Source organism: Zingiber officinale, chromosome 8A, assembly GCF_018446385.1.
Source record: "Zingiber officinale cultivar Zhangliang chromosome 8A, Zo_v1.1, whole genome shotgun sequence".
Taxonomy (NCBI): Eukaryota; Viridiplantae; Streptophyta; class Magnoliopsida; order Zingiberales; family Zingiberaceae; genus Zingiber; species Zingiber officinale.
The window spans coordinates 47,037,483-47,055,139 of record NC_056000.1 but is presented as its reverse complement, the minus strand read 5'-3'; the positions used below and the strand labels follow the sequence as shown (position 1 = coordinate 47,055,139).

General features: G+C 35.8%; 2 protein-coding genes across 6 annotated transcripts; one reads left to right on the top strand and one right to left on the bottom strand.

The window, feature by feature from the left end:
- The first annotated feature begins 1,127 nt into the window (after positions 1–1,127).
- LOC122011555 lies at positions 1,128–3,441 on the top strand. 2 transcript variants are annotated; one of them, XM_042567943.1, is made up of 5 exons: positions 1,128–1,419; positions 1,739–1,894; positions 1,967–2,059; positions 2,126–2,227; positions 2,968–3,441. In XM_042567943.1, exons 2-5 carry the CDS (start codon positions 1,892–1,894, stop codon positions 3,349–3,351), a joined length of 582 nt encoding a protein of 193 aa, XP_042423877.1. In that variant the 5' UTR covers positions 1,128–1,419; positions 1,739–1,891; the 3' UTR covers positions 3,352–3,441. The 2 variants fall into 2 exon arrangements, with proteins under 2 accessions (XP_042423877.1, XP_042423876.1); XM_042567942.1 differs by having other exon boundaries at positions 1,128–1,462.
- A 5,751-nt stretch (positions 3,442–9,192) lies between these two features.
- LOC122008841 (probable serine/threonine-protein kinase DDB_G0291350) lies at positions 9,193–15,408 on the bottom strand. 4 transcript variants are annotated; one of them, XM_042564705.1, is made up of 8 exons: positions 15,253–15,408; positions 14,826–15,089; positions 14,256–14,613; positions 13,800–13,942; positions 12,448–12,591; positions 10,315–10,500; positions 9,884–10,008; positions 9,193–9,576 (listed from the first exon to the last, which is right to left on the bottom strand). In XM_042564705.1, exons 3-8 carry the CDS (start codon positions 14,461–14,463, stop codon positions 9,336–9,338), a joined length of 1,047 nt encoding a protein of 348 aa, XP_042420639.1. In that variant the 5' UTR covers positions 14,464–14,613; positions 14,826–15,089; positions 15,253–15,408; the 3' UTR covers positions 9,193–9,335. The 4 variants fall into 4 exon arrangements, with proteins under 4 accessions (XP_042420639.1, XP_042420641.1, XP_042420638.1 ...); XM_042564707.1 differs by having other exon boundaries at positions 15,242–15,401; XM_042564704.1 differs by having other exon boundaries at positions 14,826–15,401.
- Positions 15,409–17,657: the final 2,249 nt, after the last annotated feature.

Here is a 17,657-nt window from a genome sequence, read left to right as displayed (position 1 = left end):
GTGAAGAATAATAAGTAATTCACGTTAACATTCTTAAAAAAATCAAAAGATTCTTTTACATGATAATTTTTCATTTGTGACGTGTTCACAAGACAAATTAATTATAAGACTTTCCCTTACAAAGGTTGATGTTGAAACTCCAAACTTGGAGAGGATTCATGGAGATATATGTGGACTTATACATCCACTATATGGACCATTTTGATATTTCATGCAGAGCTGTTAGACTAGCCAACTCATGGCGGGGTTGGTCAACCAATGACGGGCTGACCATTTGATTTTTTTTGGGGGAGGGGGGGGGGGGGGTCTTGGCGGGTTGGTAAATCTCTAACCCAATCCAAGGCAGGTTGCAGGTTAGGACAACCAACCCGCGGGCCCATTGAAATTCAATGTTTTACTTCAAAAATATTTCATCAATCAAATTTATCTAGAAACAGATATTTTAAATGTAAATAGACAGGTATGCATGTTTGATAAAAAGTAATATTTTTATTTCAAAATTATAACTAAATAATAATAATAAATTGATATAAAACTTGGGTTATTTGTGTTTCTCAATCCGCGGGTCAATCCAAGCCCATCGCAGGTCAACCTGCACGGGTCACAGGACTAGGTGCACTACAAGAAATATGACTTTTTGCGACGCATGACATGATCAGCGTCGCCAAATGTTACCATATGGTGACGCACAATATGCTCAGCGTCGCTACAATTGCGAATTGCGCAGCTACTTTTTCCCTCTTTTATTTTAGGTTGTTTGGCGACCGGACAAACTTAATGCGTCGCCATATGTGAGCATTTGGCGACGCGAAGAACACTCACATCGCTAAAATGTAGCGGGAAATTTTCCCTCCCCCTTTCTATCTTTTGGCAACGCGACTCAATTATGCGTCGCAAAAAGATAAGCTAGAAGCATCGCAAAATAGGTATATCATTCTACGACGCATTCCAAACATTGCCGAATAGTGTTTTTTTTTACCAAACCGTAATTTCTCTTTCCTTATTCCATTAAGGGTTGAACATAGCAAAATTGGTATATTATTTATTATAAGTATTATATATCTAAATAATAATTGTATATATAATGTGTAAAATTTCATCTCCCACCAAAACCCTCCTCACTCCACATCTTCCCGTCGCAGTCAAAATCCCTAAAAAATCATCAACACTCTCTCCCCGCCTAAAATCCCCAAATCATCTCCTTCCAAATCTATTTTTTCTATTGGAAAGTGGCTTCAAGTGAAGGATTCTCAGGGAGCTGCTGTTAATCGGAAGAGGCATGGTCAAAATTTGATTGCAATCGATAAGGGGAATCGTGGAATGAGAGTTGGGCCCATTGGCTTTGTCGTGCTCCTCCTGTTTCGACTTCAAAGTTGGGTTATTCGAGGTCCGATCTAAGGCTGATTCTCGACGTTTTGGGTGCGCCGCTCACACCTGTGCATATCACCAATAACAACCTATTGTTAGTCATCTCTCTCTATTCGTTTCAGTTTCTTTTTATTTTTTATTATTTATTTAGTTGTATTTAATTTTTTTTCTGCCTATATCTCCTTTTTTAGGCATTTGCTTGCATTGCTATATTAAACTTGTATTGACGGTGAAATAGTTGGATTGGACAAGAATTGTTTTTTGTGCCTCATAAACTAAAAAGTTATTTTCTTGTAAGTTTTTTTATGGTTGTTTTTGGCTATACGATGTTTTATCTTGTTATACTTGTTTCTTTATGCATATGATTCAGATATATTCAAGAACGAAGGTGTAAGATGAGGAGGCACTAGAAGCAGCTCGATGGGTTGCAAAATAAGGATGTGCCAAAGAGGAAACCGTATAAGGGAGTAAACCAAGATGATTGGAATTTTCTTTGTGATTATTTTGGAAAAAAAAGGAACAAATGGTTAGTAATAATGAGATTAGTTGATAAATATTTTAATATTACCGAAACTAATATTATTCTTTATTTTTTCAGGAACAATCTGAGAAGAATACGAATAATCGATTTTGTAGGCCACTTGAGGGCGCTCATGGATCGAAGTCTTTGGTCCAACACTATCACACTACTGTAAGTTTTATTTTAAAATAATATTTATTTTAAAATTTATATGATAATAATGCTTTAATTTTTAAGGCCGATACTGTGACGGGAGAGCTTCCAAGCATGATCGACACTTTTGAGCAATTCTTTCATAAAGGAGGACAATGGAAAAATGATTGGGCTGCACAAAAATATGTAAGTGTATTTTATTATTTTTGTTGTAGGAGAGCGATGGATACTAATTATTTTTTTCCCACTTGGTGTATTCATGTCTTGGAATTGATTTTGGTTTTTGATGGATTGAATTAGTTTTACTAGATTCTAGTTTGGTAGATTGAATATTCTCTCAACAATTTTGCTGGCATGGATTATATTTGATTGTGTCTTTGAATGCTGATTGCACGTTTTTGGCATGTGTCAAATATGTGTTGATGTTTTTCTATAATTGAGTTATTGATCTTATATTTGTTAAAATCATCTTTTACTGCATACATCTCATACTTTATATTTGTTTGACATTATTCTTCACCATGTCTTGTAAGTTGTAACATTCTTATGGCTTTCCATGGACACCAAGGATACAACTCAATGGTTTCAGTATTTTGTTCTCGTAGAGCCTGAGGGACTTTATCTACCTTATCTGAATATAACTATATCTTACTCACCTAGAAAGTCAGTATTCATATGTTTTGCTCTTTATTTGATTTTTCTTTTTTAGTGTTGAGTGTTAACTTTGGTAGGTTGTGCTATTCATTAACATTTCTTGAGTGACTCGGATTTTGAGGTGTCATTCTAATTATTTGCTGTATCAAATATCTTAACCTTGGTTTAAATGTCTTTGTATAATTTTTAGGTATTCATTAGTTTTTTATTGTCTTAGGTGACATTCACATTATATCTAGTTAATTTTCATACTAATTTTATTTTCTTTTTAGGCTGAAATGGTGGAAATTCGGTCGACTCAGCTAGAAAGTGAAGTTTCTGTCTCTACTATCGATAATGTGCGCCATCCTAAAGATGCTGATATCATGACGCAAGTCTTAGGCTCACGGTCTCGTTACATCAAGGGTTTAGGTCCATTACCTAAACTATCTATAGCAGGTGGTCCTAGGGCCACAAACATCAGCTCAAAGTATAATGATGATGGTGAAAAAATTACGGCTATGCAACAAATGATCGATGAACAAAAACAAACTATATGTGAGCAGCAAAAGACGATAGGTGAGCAGCAAAAAAGATTTGATGCATTATTGCAACAACTTCAACATGTCATTCCTGGTTTCTCTTTTCAACCTCCGTCGACAAGCTCTTCCACATGATTTCCTCCATTATATCATTGGCATTCAGCAACACCTATGTAGTCTTTCATTTTGAGACATTTTTTAATTGGTGTTTGACTAATTATGTTTTGGATATTGTTTTACTAGTTGTTTAACTTTTTGAAAAATATTTGACTTGTGAATAGTAAATTGCACGTCTATTAAATTTCATTGTTTGTAAGTATTTTATTTCATATTCATATTTATTCCTCAATTTGGCGACGCTTTCATAGTATCATAAAAATTAAAATAAATAAATAAATAAACAAATTGTGACGTTTGAAGTGCGTCACAAAATGTCTAATATCTTTGGCGACACATTTTTGCATCACCAAATGATTATAATAATTTCAAAAAATTGAATCGAGAAATATATTTTGCGGTGCAAGGTGAACGTCGCCAAATGGTTAATACCCTTTGGCGACGCGTACGGGAAACGTCGCTAAATGCCTACACCTTTAGCGACGTGTTCCTTAACGCATCGCCAAATAGCAAATCGACATTTGCATACGAGCAATTTGCGACGCGTTTTGGCGTAGCCAAATGTTCAGCGACACATTTTGTTTACATTTGGCGACGTGTTTCAGCGCCACCAAATGTAAAATTTCTTGTAGTGTTGGGTGTGCCCAAGATATGCTTGAGTTGATAAAATTCCAACCAAACTCGTTTAAATTGTTTGGAGGGTCAGACCAACCCAACGGACACAATCCAAATTGACGGCTCTAATTTCATGGTATTGGTTGATGCTTCAACTAGATGGTTACATGTTAGTTTACTTTCATCTTGAAATGTATCATTCACTAATTACTTGGGCAAATTATTAAATTATGAGTTCAATTCCATAATTATTCAATCATGACAATTTGCCTTGATAATGTTACTGAATTTAAGTCACAAGCATTTGATGTCTATTATATGTTAATTAGAATTTTAATTGAGCATTCAATTTCCTATATTCATACATAGAATGGACTGGTAGAATCATTTATTAAGCTGTTGAAATTAATTACTAGACCATTATTTATAAAAATAAAACTTCCATCTTCTACTTGGGATGGTCATGCCATAATATATATTGCATAATTGATTCATGTAAGACCAACTAATTATCACCAATACTCATGATTACAACATGTCTATGGTTTTTTTTATGATTATTTGCTCATGTCTATGGTTGAGAACTTGATGTTTCTCATCTTCGAGTATTTGGTTGTGCATTACATGTCCCTATCTCACCTACACAATGAACTAAAATGGGTCTATAACATGGACTTGAGATTTAAATGTTATATGATTCACCATTATTAAATATTTGGAGCCTTTAACATATGACTTGTTTACTACAAGATTTGCAGATTGCCACTTTGATGAAATGAATTTTCCAATGCTGGGGGAGAAAAGTTGTATCCTGAAGAACAATACAAATTTGTTGGAATGAAAAATATTAGCTCATTTTGATTCTTGCAACAATCGATATGAAGCTATTGGAGTGATTTGGAGTAGACAATCATGGTGTAGCCAATGCTTATAGTTTTTTCTCTAACCGCGAAGAATGGTTGTACCTTAGGCAGCAGTGGTCTGGAAGCACGACCTGTTGCCCAAGCACCAGTTTACCTTTTAGTTGCTTGCTCTTCGACGATTACGAACAACGAATAAGTTGTCTTATGACCCTCACAAACACTGCTCACTATGTCAGCAAGCTATATAGTCAAATGATCACATTTTCTACCAATACCCCATCACAAGGCTATCGTGGGACAAAGTTCAAGACTGCCTAAGTATCCGACTAGCTATCTACATAGCAGGTAGTTTGATCCGAGCCTTCTGGTGACAATTCCGAGGCAAAGGAAAGTTCAAGAAAGCCCACTACTTAGCTGCGACTTGTGTGATTTTTCCTTGTATGGCAAGCTAAAAACCGATCTCGTTTTGAGGGTTGAGGGTGAGGGACTTTGTATTGAGAGGATGTTCCTGAGAGTCTAGACTCACTTTTACCAATTTGTAGACATCTAGTGCTAGTAAGTTTCTTTGATCTATATATATTTACCGTTCCTCAAAAAAACATGGAAAGAATCATGCACTTGCAAATAATTGCAAACCAATTACTTGATGCTTTTGTTAATACCAAAAATGTAATAAAGTTATACAATGTTTTGTAGGACCATCTATTACTCTATTTGCAAATATATATAGAACACGACAGAAGTGTGGGTGACCAATTGTCTTTAAAGATATCGTACCTTGAAAAATAAAAATATAAAAAAAAAAAAATCAAAAGCTCTAGAAGAAGCAATTCCAGATGATAAGGTAAGAGAAATTAATGAATAAGATGTGAAAAATGTTGTTCTTAAAATATCATAGTTACATGAAAACAATGAAATTTCAATAAATTATTTGATATCTCATAAAATATGGGATCAAAATAATACAGCCACTGATGATATTTTCACTTTCAATATGACCCTTGACATCATGCAAGGTGATGAAGATCTGAACCATAATCTGTTAAATATTGTAAAGAAAGAAATAACTGGTCAAAATGGAAGGTGACTATATAGACTAAATTATAATCTTTAGAGAAATGTAAAGTCTTTGGGCTCTTAGTTCGAACAACCTGAAGATGTAATTCCAATAGGATATAAATGGGTGTTTATACAAAAAAAAATTAAAAATGGTGAAATTGTGAGATACAAAGCCAAACTTGTAGCCCAAAGTTTCTCACAAAGGCCTAGAAAAAAAACATATTCACCTGTGATGGATACCACTACTTTTCAATTCTTGATTAGTTTGGATGTATCAAAAAAATTAGACAAGCGACTATAGATGTGGTCATTGCATATCTATATGGTTCATTTGATAGTGATATATAGATGAAAATCTCTAAAGAATTCAAACCACCAGAAGAAAATGATACAACCCTCAAGACTATGTTCTCAATAAAGTTGCAAAAATCATGATATGGATTAAATCAATCAAGGTGAATGTGGTATAATCACTTAAGTGGATACTTATTACAAGAAGGTTATACAAATAATGCTATCTGTCCATGTGTTTTTAAAAAAGGACAGAAGAAGGTTTTGTAATCGTGGTAGTATATGTCGATGATCTAAATCTTATAGGGACACTCGAAGAGCTCAACAAGACTACTAATTATTTTAAAAGTGAAATTGAGATGAAAGGCTAGGAAAGATAAAATTTTATCTTGAATTGTAAATTGAACATTTACTAGAAATAATATTTGTTCATCAGTTCTCATAAAAAAAATACTAAAATACTTTTCTATGGATAATACAAATCCATTACCTTCACTAATAGTTGTTCGATCACTTGACACAAAAAAAGGATACTTTTCATTCACTAAAAGATGGAGAAAACATTATTCATCCAAAAGTGTCATATCATAGTGCAATTGGTGCATTATCATATCTTGTCAATTGCATTCGCCGAGATATTGCATTTTCTATTAACCTTCTAGCAAGATATACCTCCTCCAGCCCGAAGACATTAAAATGGTGTAAAACACATATTTCATTACCTTTGTGGTACAACATACATGAGATTATTTTATTCGATAAGATCAAATTTATCTTTAGTAGGATATTATACAGATGCATGATATCTTTCAGATCAACATAAAACTAGATCTCAAACATATTACGTATTTATACAAGGCACGGTTATATCATGAAAGTCAACAAAACAAGCTTTAATAGTGACATCTTTAAATCACTATAGAATCATTGCAATGCATGGAGGAAGTTGAGAATGCATGCGGACTAACAATAACTAAAGCGAGATTATATTATGGGGATAGAACAAAGGATACTTTACCAAAATTCTTTTATACACATAAACTCTAAAAGAAATGTGATATTAATGTCCAATAAATTCATTCCAATAGTAATATAGTTGATTTATTCAAAAAAAAAAAAAAACATTGCTTTCATTGACATCCAAGAAACTGGTGTACAAAATACTGATGCATCAAATAAAGGATCTTCAGTAAGTAAAATCAAGGGAGTATCTATTGTTGTACTATTTTTTTTCTTCATCTAGGTTTTTTCTAATGAGTTTTATTGACAAAGTTTTATCGAGACAACGTTAGATTCTCTATCAATCATTTAAGAGGGAGTGTTATAATAGATGATTGATTTTGTCGATTGATATATATATCATTGTATTCTTCTATTTCTATATCACTTCACCTATCCTATAAATAGGGGTGTATAGTAAAACGTATAAATAGGGGTGTATAGTAAAACGATTAAATAAGACAATTCTCTCTTCTTCTATTGTTAAATTATAACAATTTCTATTAATATTTATCCAATTATTTGTTGAAATAAATTGATAAATTAAAATAATTACCAATTTAAGATCCTCATGTAATTATAATTTAGTGTGTTTGAGTGTAATGGTATTATTATGCAGCTTAATTTGACAAGAAATTAAGGTAAAATATTTATTATTTTCTAGTTCTATAATCTAGCGTTGGAATGTATTTATAAAATTTTTTAATAAAATAATTTGATAAATGAGCAACTTGGTGTACCAAGCTTCTGCATTGTCCAATGCAGAATCTCGAAAAACAAAGATCAAATCATATTTGATCTCTTGTACACAATTTTAACTGGTATAATTGACACTCCTTCCTCCAATTGAGCGGTTTGATAATCACATTAATCATATTTTAAACTCTTTGACAAATCATAAAAGTGAGTCGATTGACACTCAGATATGATTGCTCCCACAATCTCCCCACAACGTCACTCAATCGACCTTCACCACTAAAGGAATAAATAGTTGCACCACCATTGTCCAAAGCCATCTACGACGTCTAATAGGTTGAGCAAATTGGACAATCTACATGGGTGGATGCATGTATTGATTAGGTGAGCCATGCTTGGGCGGTCTAGATGACTAGTACAGGTCTAATGGATAAAAATAGGAGGGCAGTCAATGCAAGGATTTATTTTATATACTCATGCAGTTAATGCAAGATTTCCACGGAATAAATATAAATTTTTCTATCCATTTAAAACTAAATTTAAAAGAAATAAAAATATATATATATCACCTTCCATTTCCCAGTTTTCCAACATTATAAAGCTAAAGGTCAGAGTTCCCTTTGCACAGTAAGTTGAGCACCATGAAGTCCATGTACTTCCTTCTGCTAACAATGCTGCTTCTCCTTCAGGTTACTCATTACTACGCTGCTTCAGGTAATCTTCTATCAGCTAATCAATCTGCTATATATATATAGTCAAATATTGATGAAATTAATCAAGAACAGAGTATAGCTGCTGATCGAAACTATATATTGCAGAAATATCTCCCAACGAACATTTATGCGTCGGGTTGAATAAGAAATATCGGGGGATTTGCTTCACAGATAAAAAGTGCAGAGAATCATGCATACGGCAGGGGCGAGAGGGTGGGCACTGCTATGTTTTTGCCTTCTGCGTCTGTAAATGGACGTGTAGCTCAACGAGCACTACTCCTGTTCAGGGCTATAATCGCCGTATGATATGATTGATTCAAGAATGTTGTATGCACTCTGAAATTAAATAAAATGCCGTTCTGGTGATAAGATGGATTAGAAATAACTGAATTTCTTTATATATTATAGAAAACTCAACAATCCTTGACTCGAATCCTTAATTAATTACAAAATCACACAATAATAACTTTACCGTTGCCGCTAAAACACCCCTTCAATTACGATCCACTTTCCAATAATACCATAAAAAAAATAGATGAAGAAATAGAGAGTGCTCTTGACAAAAGCTTGTAAATTGATCCAAAGAGGTTAATAGTAGGCCATTTCAGAAACAAGAATCCACAAAGGCAAATAACAAACTATATTTGAACAAGAGCATCTGTAACACTTATCGTTGAATCTACAGAATTTCATCACATAAAAGGCAAATACAACCCAAAAAAGAAGAAACTTACAAAGGTCGATCCACAAACAATTTCTTCACACTTCAGGATGAATACTTGGATATGAACTTGTCTACATGGATGATTATGTCGTCAATGTTTGGCCTCATCGCAGGTTGGGGTTGTAGCATCCATGCCACGAACTGGCGGAGGCTCTCAGGGTGAGGGTGAGGGTGATGGTGCGGGTTCAGTTCGGAAGGCCATTTGATCTGGGCATTCATGACAGCTAACTGTAAGCTACCTCCTGACTCGCCAAGCACATACTCAAATGGGGATGTGCCATACCTGCCAAGAACCAGCAGCTAATTGAGACCCAGAGGTATCACAACTCAGCCAATAAATGTTATTTTAAAGGCTCTCTGTTCCATCTAAATGTTCTTTAGAAAATATGGATGTTACTTGGTACGATTATAGATATAGATCTACTTTATCACATGCTTAACCTCAAAAGGTATGTAAATGCCATTAGTCATACAATTTACACATTTGTACTAGATCGCACCAAAGTAAAAGAGAAAAATCTAACAAGATGAGAGAGAACGTAATACTCGAAAGTAATTAGCATAACAGGAGAAGGCATAAACAATCTCACATTATTGCGTATAATGTACATCCAAGAGACCATATATCTGTCCTTTCATCAATATCGGCATGGCTTGGGCAGTCCCACAACTCAGGAGCCCGGAAAGGTGCAGAACAATGCTCACTAGCCCATTCCTACACAGAAATCCATCAAACAAGCAAAAAAAAGGCTTTAACTTCCGTCAAATTTTTGTTAGCAGTACTGGCTATGTAAATCAGATTTAGTAGATGCAAAAAGATAATATGATTGCAACACCGAGTTAATACATCCATGAAATAATTGAAACAACCTTATCAAACTATCTTGAGAATACTAAAATGATGAAATGCAGAAAGATCATCCTATTCCGAACTTCAAAGCTTTTGAGAATTTAATTACTAGCACAAACATACAATGCATAGTGTTCAAGTCAACCACTTCAAGGGTAAACTGATTCATACCTGTAAATGCAATGCCTCTGACCTTGAGCGAATTTCTTTTCTCGCAGGTTGTGCACTTCCAAAATCCATTAAAATAGCAATGGGCGGCTGTCCCTTCCTGTGCGTTATGAGAACATTACCAGGTTTTACATCATTATGAGCATATGGAGGATCAAAACTATGCATGTGCTTCAGGCCATCACAAAGCTGCATATAGACAAAAGGCAATATGTCATACTAAATTACTAACAAGAAGACTATATAACAATAGAAGCCTGAGAAAGTAACTAGCTGCATTTAAAGTATGCAAACTCATGTCCACAGAGGGCACAACATTGTTATCGAGATCAATTAACACCACCATATCTTTTTGAATACAAAATCAAGTTTAATAATAAATGAACTAATGGCCCATGGGGCGTTGATGCATAGTTTGAAATCTCATACTATGTCTGGCAAAATAGTTGAAATATACCGTACCGATAATAATGACGAGTAATCTCACCCATGTCGTGTGCTTATAATGCTGACACTCAACATAGCTTAGCACACTTCGACATGCATCAAGATGATTCTAAGTAATCACTGTTATTATTTTATAATTTATTTATTTTTTCCAAAATTCTAATCTTATTGATTGTGTAATTGTTATGCTTTTATTTTTAAAAGTAAACTACTTAAGAAGAAGATTGTAGGAGTAAACCTCATATAATTCATCTAGATAAACATTAAAGTAAATATGGGTAAATTTTAATTCAATTAACTATTGATTAGTCTTTTCAAAAACAAAAAAGAGAAATAACATTAATGAGTAAATCTCATTTGAATTAATCTTGGCATGCTTTAACACATAGCGAAACATGTCGAAAATTGATACGGTATAGTACTACTAATATTTTATTTAATTAATATGATTACTGTATTCTTATTTTTATAGGTAAATAAACCAAGAGAAAGAGTAAAATGAACCTTGACCCTAATTATGTAATTGTCCTCTCTTTTTTCTTCTTCTACATTTTCATCCTCTCTCAATTTTCAATTTTCAATCGACACCATGCATCGGAATAAAACTTCAACACAGTACTGAAATCACCTCATTCTGATAGACCACCAAAATTCCAGCTCAAAAAGAAATTTTAACCCCTACATAGATCACATTTATCATTTCATGAGTGATAAATTTCCGAACTACCAGCTAGTTGTCTCTACATAAACAACTGGTGGCAAATTTTACAAACCGAAAGCACAATTTTTTTTTCTCAGAAATCACACTCACACATAATTGCCATGTTGTGCCACTTTGAACTTTGGCTGAGCAAAGAATTATTATAAATTCAGAAAAAAACCTTGTGGAGTGCAGAACCGTAAAAGGTTAGTTGCATCAGTGGCGCAAGAGTATTTCCTAGAAATTTCCAAAGGATAAATGACCATTGCAGGTGCAGCACTAAGGTATTTCTTAGAAACTAAAAGGGGAAAAGCCACTTGCAATGGTTCAAGCCCCTTCATACGCTTCAACTTATGAATATAATAAGTGTCTAAGATGAAAAAGCTTGGCAAGCAAGTAGTTAGTGGATGAAAACATAAGAAATTCAGTCAAAACAACATAAACAGTTCCTCATTTTCAGTAGCAATTGCAGTTCAAAGACAAAATTGATTTGTTCAAGAAATAGAAAAATAAGTAATTCTTGTCAACTCGTCTATCTTATGACACATTCATCACTGCACAACTTTTACTTTTTGGAAGAAGTCAATGGTATGGTAAAATGTTTTATGCTTTATAGAGCAACTTAAACTTTTTTTGTACCCCCACCTAGTGGGATAAGACTTTGTTGTCGTCGTCATCTGTTTCAATCTGGTAATTATGGTACATAGCTCTAACTTCAATTCTTCATTGCCAAGATTTTTTTAGGCAAGACAGAGAAGAGTTAGTAGCTCCTGTTTTTATCTATCCATATTTTAACACGCATGGATCAAAATTACTGAATTACAATATGCTAATTATAAAAGGTACACAATTGAAAAGTTGCCAAGTTCAATCTCTGATCAAACTAAATGAATTTGACAATTGAATCGATTTTGATGAAGCACAACTTTTGTATGTTAGATACGTTCAAAATAAATGAACCAAATATGAGGAAAAGAAGATAAGTTTACCTGTCTGAAGATGTGAAGAACCGTGATTGTTGGAAAACTTTCCTTCTTTGATTGCATAATTTTTGCCAGATCAAGTAAAGTTCCATCCAGATGAACAGGGAACAATAAGTAGGCTTCATGCTTTCGTGATCCATCTTGTGTACCCTATATGACAATAAATAGAGCAGCACTCAACTTATCATGTCAAATAAATATTTCATCTATCAATGATAATGAAAGAAAATAACATGAGAAACTTCGTTAGCACAAAGTGGCCTACAATGTCCTCCAAGTTCGTGAAAATAAAAAATAGTCCTACAATATCAGTTCTATAAATTAGCAATAGTTCAAGCATGAAAAAGTCAACTCTTCCAGACATTCACGAAACACAATTGATGTTTCTTTAAAAGACCGTGTATAATGATCCAATTAATTATTCAATTCAAGAACTTTGGTGTATGTACACAATATATTTAAACAATACACATATTCAAGCACTTCCATTGACAACTTCATAGCATAGACTATAGATTAAAGGGCAACCCGGTGCACGAAACTCCCGCTATGCGGGGTCCCGGGGAGGATCCATTGTACGCAGCCTTACCCTGCTTTTTGCAAGAGGCTATTTCCAGAATTCGAACCCGTGACCTTTTGGTCACAAAGCAACAACTTTACCATTGTGCCAAGGCTCCCCTTCAGTATAGACTATAGAGTAAAAAGTCAAAATGTCAGCTAGAAAGCATGCTGCAAATAATGGAGGATAACAACCCATATCTCAATCAAGTATTATTGATGATTGCACTTGCACCAAACATAAATGCATTTGCAGCAAGTGATTACTGTAAAATGGTTTTAAGTTCAAACCATCCAATGAATCAAATTGTTGCTTTTGATGAAGAATTTGGTATAGATGAACTTAAACTACATAGATTGACGGAGCATCGGTTTGACTTGCCAAGTCGAAGGAAAAAGTGTAAAAATAAAGTCAATATGCTTAGCAATATGACAGTCCTTCAAATATATCATGGCATAATAGATTTGTGTATTCTGTCTAATTTTCTTCAACTACTACCGGTTTGCTAATCAAATCAAGCCATTATTCCATCATATATGACTAGAAAGTTTGCAAGAAGGATGAAATACAAATGTTTTAATTAGTAATCAAGAGTTTAACAAACATAGGAAACTGCAAAATATTCCAGCCCCATAAGTAACACACATGTTTGAAAAATAATACTAATACAAAAGTAAGACAAAACCTTTAATTGACCTTCCTTACTATTAAGATGGATTTGTCATCGAGCTAAATGATAAACATCAATATTTGCATTTAATTATAGAAAAAAAAAACAGCGAACTGAAGAAATTTAGACCTTAACAGGAATGATAGCATGGTCAATGAGAGGAAGCAAATTAGGATGATTGAACAGGGACGAGACGTGGATCTCCTGCTTAACCAGCTCCAGCTGCTCCTCTGTCTGGATAATGACTTTCTTCATGGCATATGTTCCATCATCTAAAGCAAAGCATAAATCATCAAATTTGTTCATTGTACAACTACAACAAATTAACTTGTCCCAGGGTTTTTCAGTCTTCCAGATGATCTAATGAGTTGCAATTTTGACTAGGTCCGATGAACTATTCCGGAAAAGAAGAACCCTTTTTCACACAGAACAAAAGAGTAATGCAGTTGACTAAACTAGACCACAAGTAACAATTCTGTGGGGCAAGAAAGAACAGCCGATCAGAGCACCAATCGCACGAAGTTAGAATCAAGAGTTGATTTCGGACAAGGAAAGTGTAGATTGATGGCAGACAGGACGCGATACCTGAGTTGTGGGAGGGATTGATCGACTTCTTGCTAGCAAGAGTGGAGTTGCCATCGGCGACGACCTCTTTGACGAGGAAGACGAAGGCGAATCCGCCCTCGCCGAGCTGCCTCAGGATCCGGAAGCGGTTGTCGTTGATCCAGACGTCGTCGCCGCCGCCGTTAACGGCATCGTAGAGGGCGTTGAGGCCCGAGATGGAGCATCCCATCTCTCCTCCTCTTTCTCTCGCCCTCTCTCGCTCTCTCTCTTTCCCCTAAGCCTTGGAGGCAATGTTGGGCTCTGTAGAATCCAGCAATCTCTTTGATAAAAACCTAAAATTGTTCTCGAGCAAGGTTTGTGCTGTTTGTCCAGAAGTCAACTTCAAATATATAAATTATAAGAATCACAAAATTACAAGTAACAGATTTTTCTTTAAAAAAAAAAAGATGGAAAGATGGATGAAAAAATGCAAGAAAAAAGGGGAAAATAATTTTATTCATTATTTAATTTATAAATAATGTGTTTGCGAACCAAGTTTAAGTCAACGTCTGTCCTTAGTCAACGCCGGCGGACCCAGTTCATGGAACAAACCTCGGCAGCTCTCGTTTTCTCTCTCCGACGCCGGCGAAGGAGGTCGAAAAGGATCGAGAAGGAAAATGGTTAAGGAGGGCAGCCCTCGCCGCCTCGCAGGACTGACTCTTCCCGGCGCCTGCTCCCACTTCGGCGAAGCCGAGCTCGATGCCACCCTCTTCACCTCGATCAAGAGCATCGAGAACGCCGCCGCCGCAGTCAACGGAGCCTTTCTCCGTTCCTTCAAGAATCGCCTGACGCTTCTCCGATTCCAACGGAGGTAACCTATTCAAGAACAGAATCCATCCCGACTTCAATCCAGATTTTGTTAAGAAATTAATTTCAAACTTTTCTCGCCTCTTCCGAACATTTCAAGCTAATAATTCGAAGATATTTGACTTTCTGTGACAGAAAACGAGGATAAAAAAAATCCCAACTTTGATATTACAAGATGATCAATCGAAGCTTTGTTCATCTTTTCCCAGCATTTCAAGCTAATAATTGGAGATACTTGCTACGATTGTAAACGAGAATAGAAATCGCAGCTTTAATCTAGTTTTGCTGAGAATCAATTCCATATGTTCCCATTGTTTCTAAATATTTCGAGCTACTAATTCGAAAGCATTTTACTCGCTGTGGATGTAAGCTAATCTGTCTGGTTGGCAATCCTTGCTGATACGGTGCATGTAGGTGTGGTCCGATAAGGACAAGCAGTCAAAAGTCAAGGGGACATAACACTCAAGGATAGTCAAAAGTCAAGGAGGACATGACGATCAAAAATCAAGGGGTGTGACAGTCAACAGTTAGGACTTAGGAGAAAGAAGAAGTTAGACTGTCTCATGTAATTGATGTCATTAGTCGGATAATTCTTGGTCGGGCATAGGCAGAATAGGTCCCTAAATCTGAGACATAAGAGGCATCCTGGATTAGTTCTTGACCTACCCCTAACTGATTGGACTTTCTCAGCTCGGGCTGTGTGAGCAGGTCGGGTACTTTCACTAAAACAATTCTCAGTCGGCCTTGAAACGATCAAGGCGTGAAGGATGGGTGCCTCATCACAGTCTCAGATACAGATAACAGATAAAGTTTGGACGGGTCGCCATGGCTCAGCCTGCTCATCGAGACTCAGGTTAGGTGGTATCTCTAAATGATTATCACGAGCTGTCCGTAGCTAAACTTGGGCGGGATGGAAAGTACTAAGTGACGAATAATGTCGGAGAATCGTAACCTTCTGCCAGAGAATAATTGTCATACATCAGGGAGTATTCCAGTGGTTTACTATCACATACGAATGAAACCTTCCTTCCATCAATAGGAGCCCACCATACATCTTTTCTCACCCGACAGGCCCTGATCCCCGACATTCTCTGACAACATGCATGCTCTGAAGGTACGCAGCATCATATAAAAAGAGAGCTCTTCTCCCTTAGTCAGAGTACGCGCACATTTGCACTTGTCTTCTACAGTTTTTTTTCCTTCGTACATTGTCCTTATGGGGAAAAAGTATCTGCCTTGACATCAGAGGACGAGAAAAAGTACCTAACTTAAGCGTCAGAAGGTCTGCACCGGAGACTTTTTCCCTGGTTTCTGGTCTCTAATACTTCGTGTGCTTGTCTGAGTGTGCGCAGCGCCTGAGTACTATTGGCTTTGTCACCACTATCCCTGAGTTTCACGTGCAGGGCTGTTATTCTGTTGCACATACGCTAGGTGTGTCAAAATCATCTCTCCGTCAATACTAACACCATCTCAGCCGATCTTCGTCTGACTCAAATTCCGAATATGATCACTTGTGTAGGCAAAACTTGCCTATTACCTGTTTGTTTCTTTTCCGCATTGGAACCAAAAAAATCCTGCACAATAAGGAATCACTTGATTCAACAAAATCGAAAATTCAACAACTTGCATGATCAGGTTGATCTTTGTTGTGTCACATTTGGGATTCCTCTTGTCGGAAATGGTGGTTTTGTTCATGCTCTCCATAAATGAAGAATGGACTTGCTTCTTCTAGCATTTTGCCATGTTAGGTGGTATCGTTCAATGCTGTTTGATTTCGCCTCTGTCAAATTTGAATGAAGAATTCCAGAGAATTCTACATTTCCTGTGTTCAAAACCATAGCACTTCAATCCAAAGCCTGAAGAGAGCTCCCTGGTTCCATATCGAACCATCAGGTTCCATATGATGTGCAGAAATATTTGGAGCATCTTCTTTACGAAGTGAGGATAAAAAAGTTCGTTGATGTGCAGAACATTGTGTCAGTGCATTCTCCAGATGCAATTCCTCTATCCTTCAGTGATGAGGTCGAATCACTCAAAACACTGCTCAATGACATCGATTTGGTGAGTTTCTTATCCATTCATCTCTTTGAAAGTGCAGCTATTCTGATTTTGTTTCACAAAGTCTAAAGAAACGATTTACAAACATCATATTATACTGTCTTTAGATGAATAACTTGGAAATGTTAGTTTGAGCTTCAACTTTATACATACAAAACTGTCTACTTGTTTACTTCCTATGCGAATTACCTAGCCGATGTGATTCGTGGAGTTTTAGAGAAAATCGATTCCAACTACAATAAAAATATAAAATACAAGAATATCTTAAGTTCCTTAAAGAAATTAAAATCTGTCTGATCCTGTCCGAGAGTCGAGGTGACGGATGTTGGGATGTGACGCTCCTGTCGATCATGTGTGGACCTCCGATGAGACTAGCCTGCAAACACAAAAGCGGCAGTGCTGAGTCAGGGAGGGGTTCCTCGATGATGGACCTCTGACGCTCAAATCAGATCTCCCGCGAAAATAGTAAACAAGCAAAGAAACAAAAGTAACAGCGTAACTATAGCTACAATAGAATGA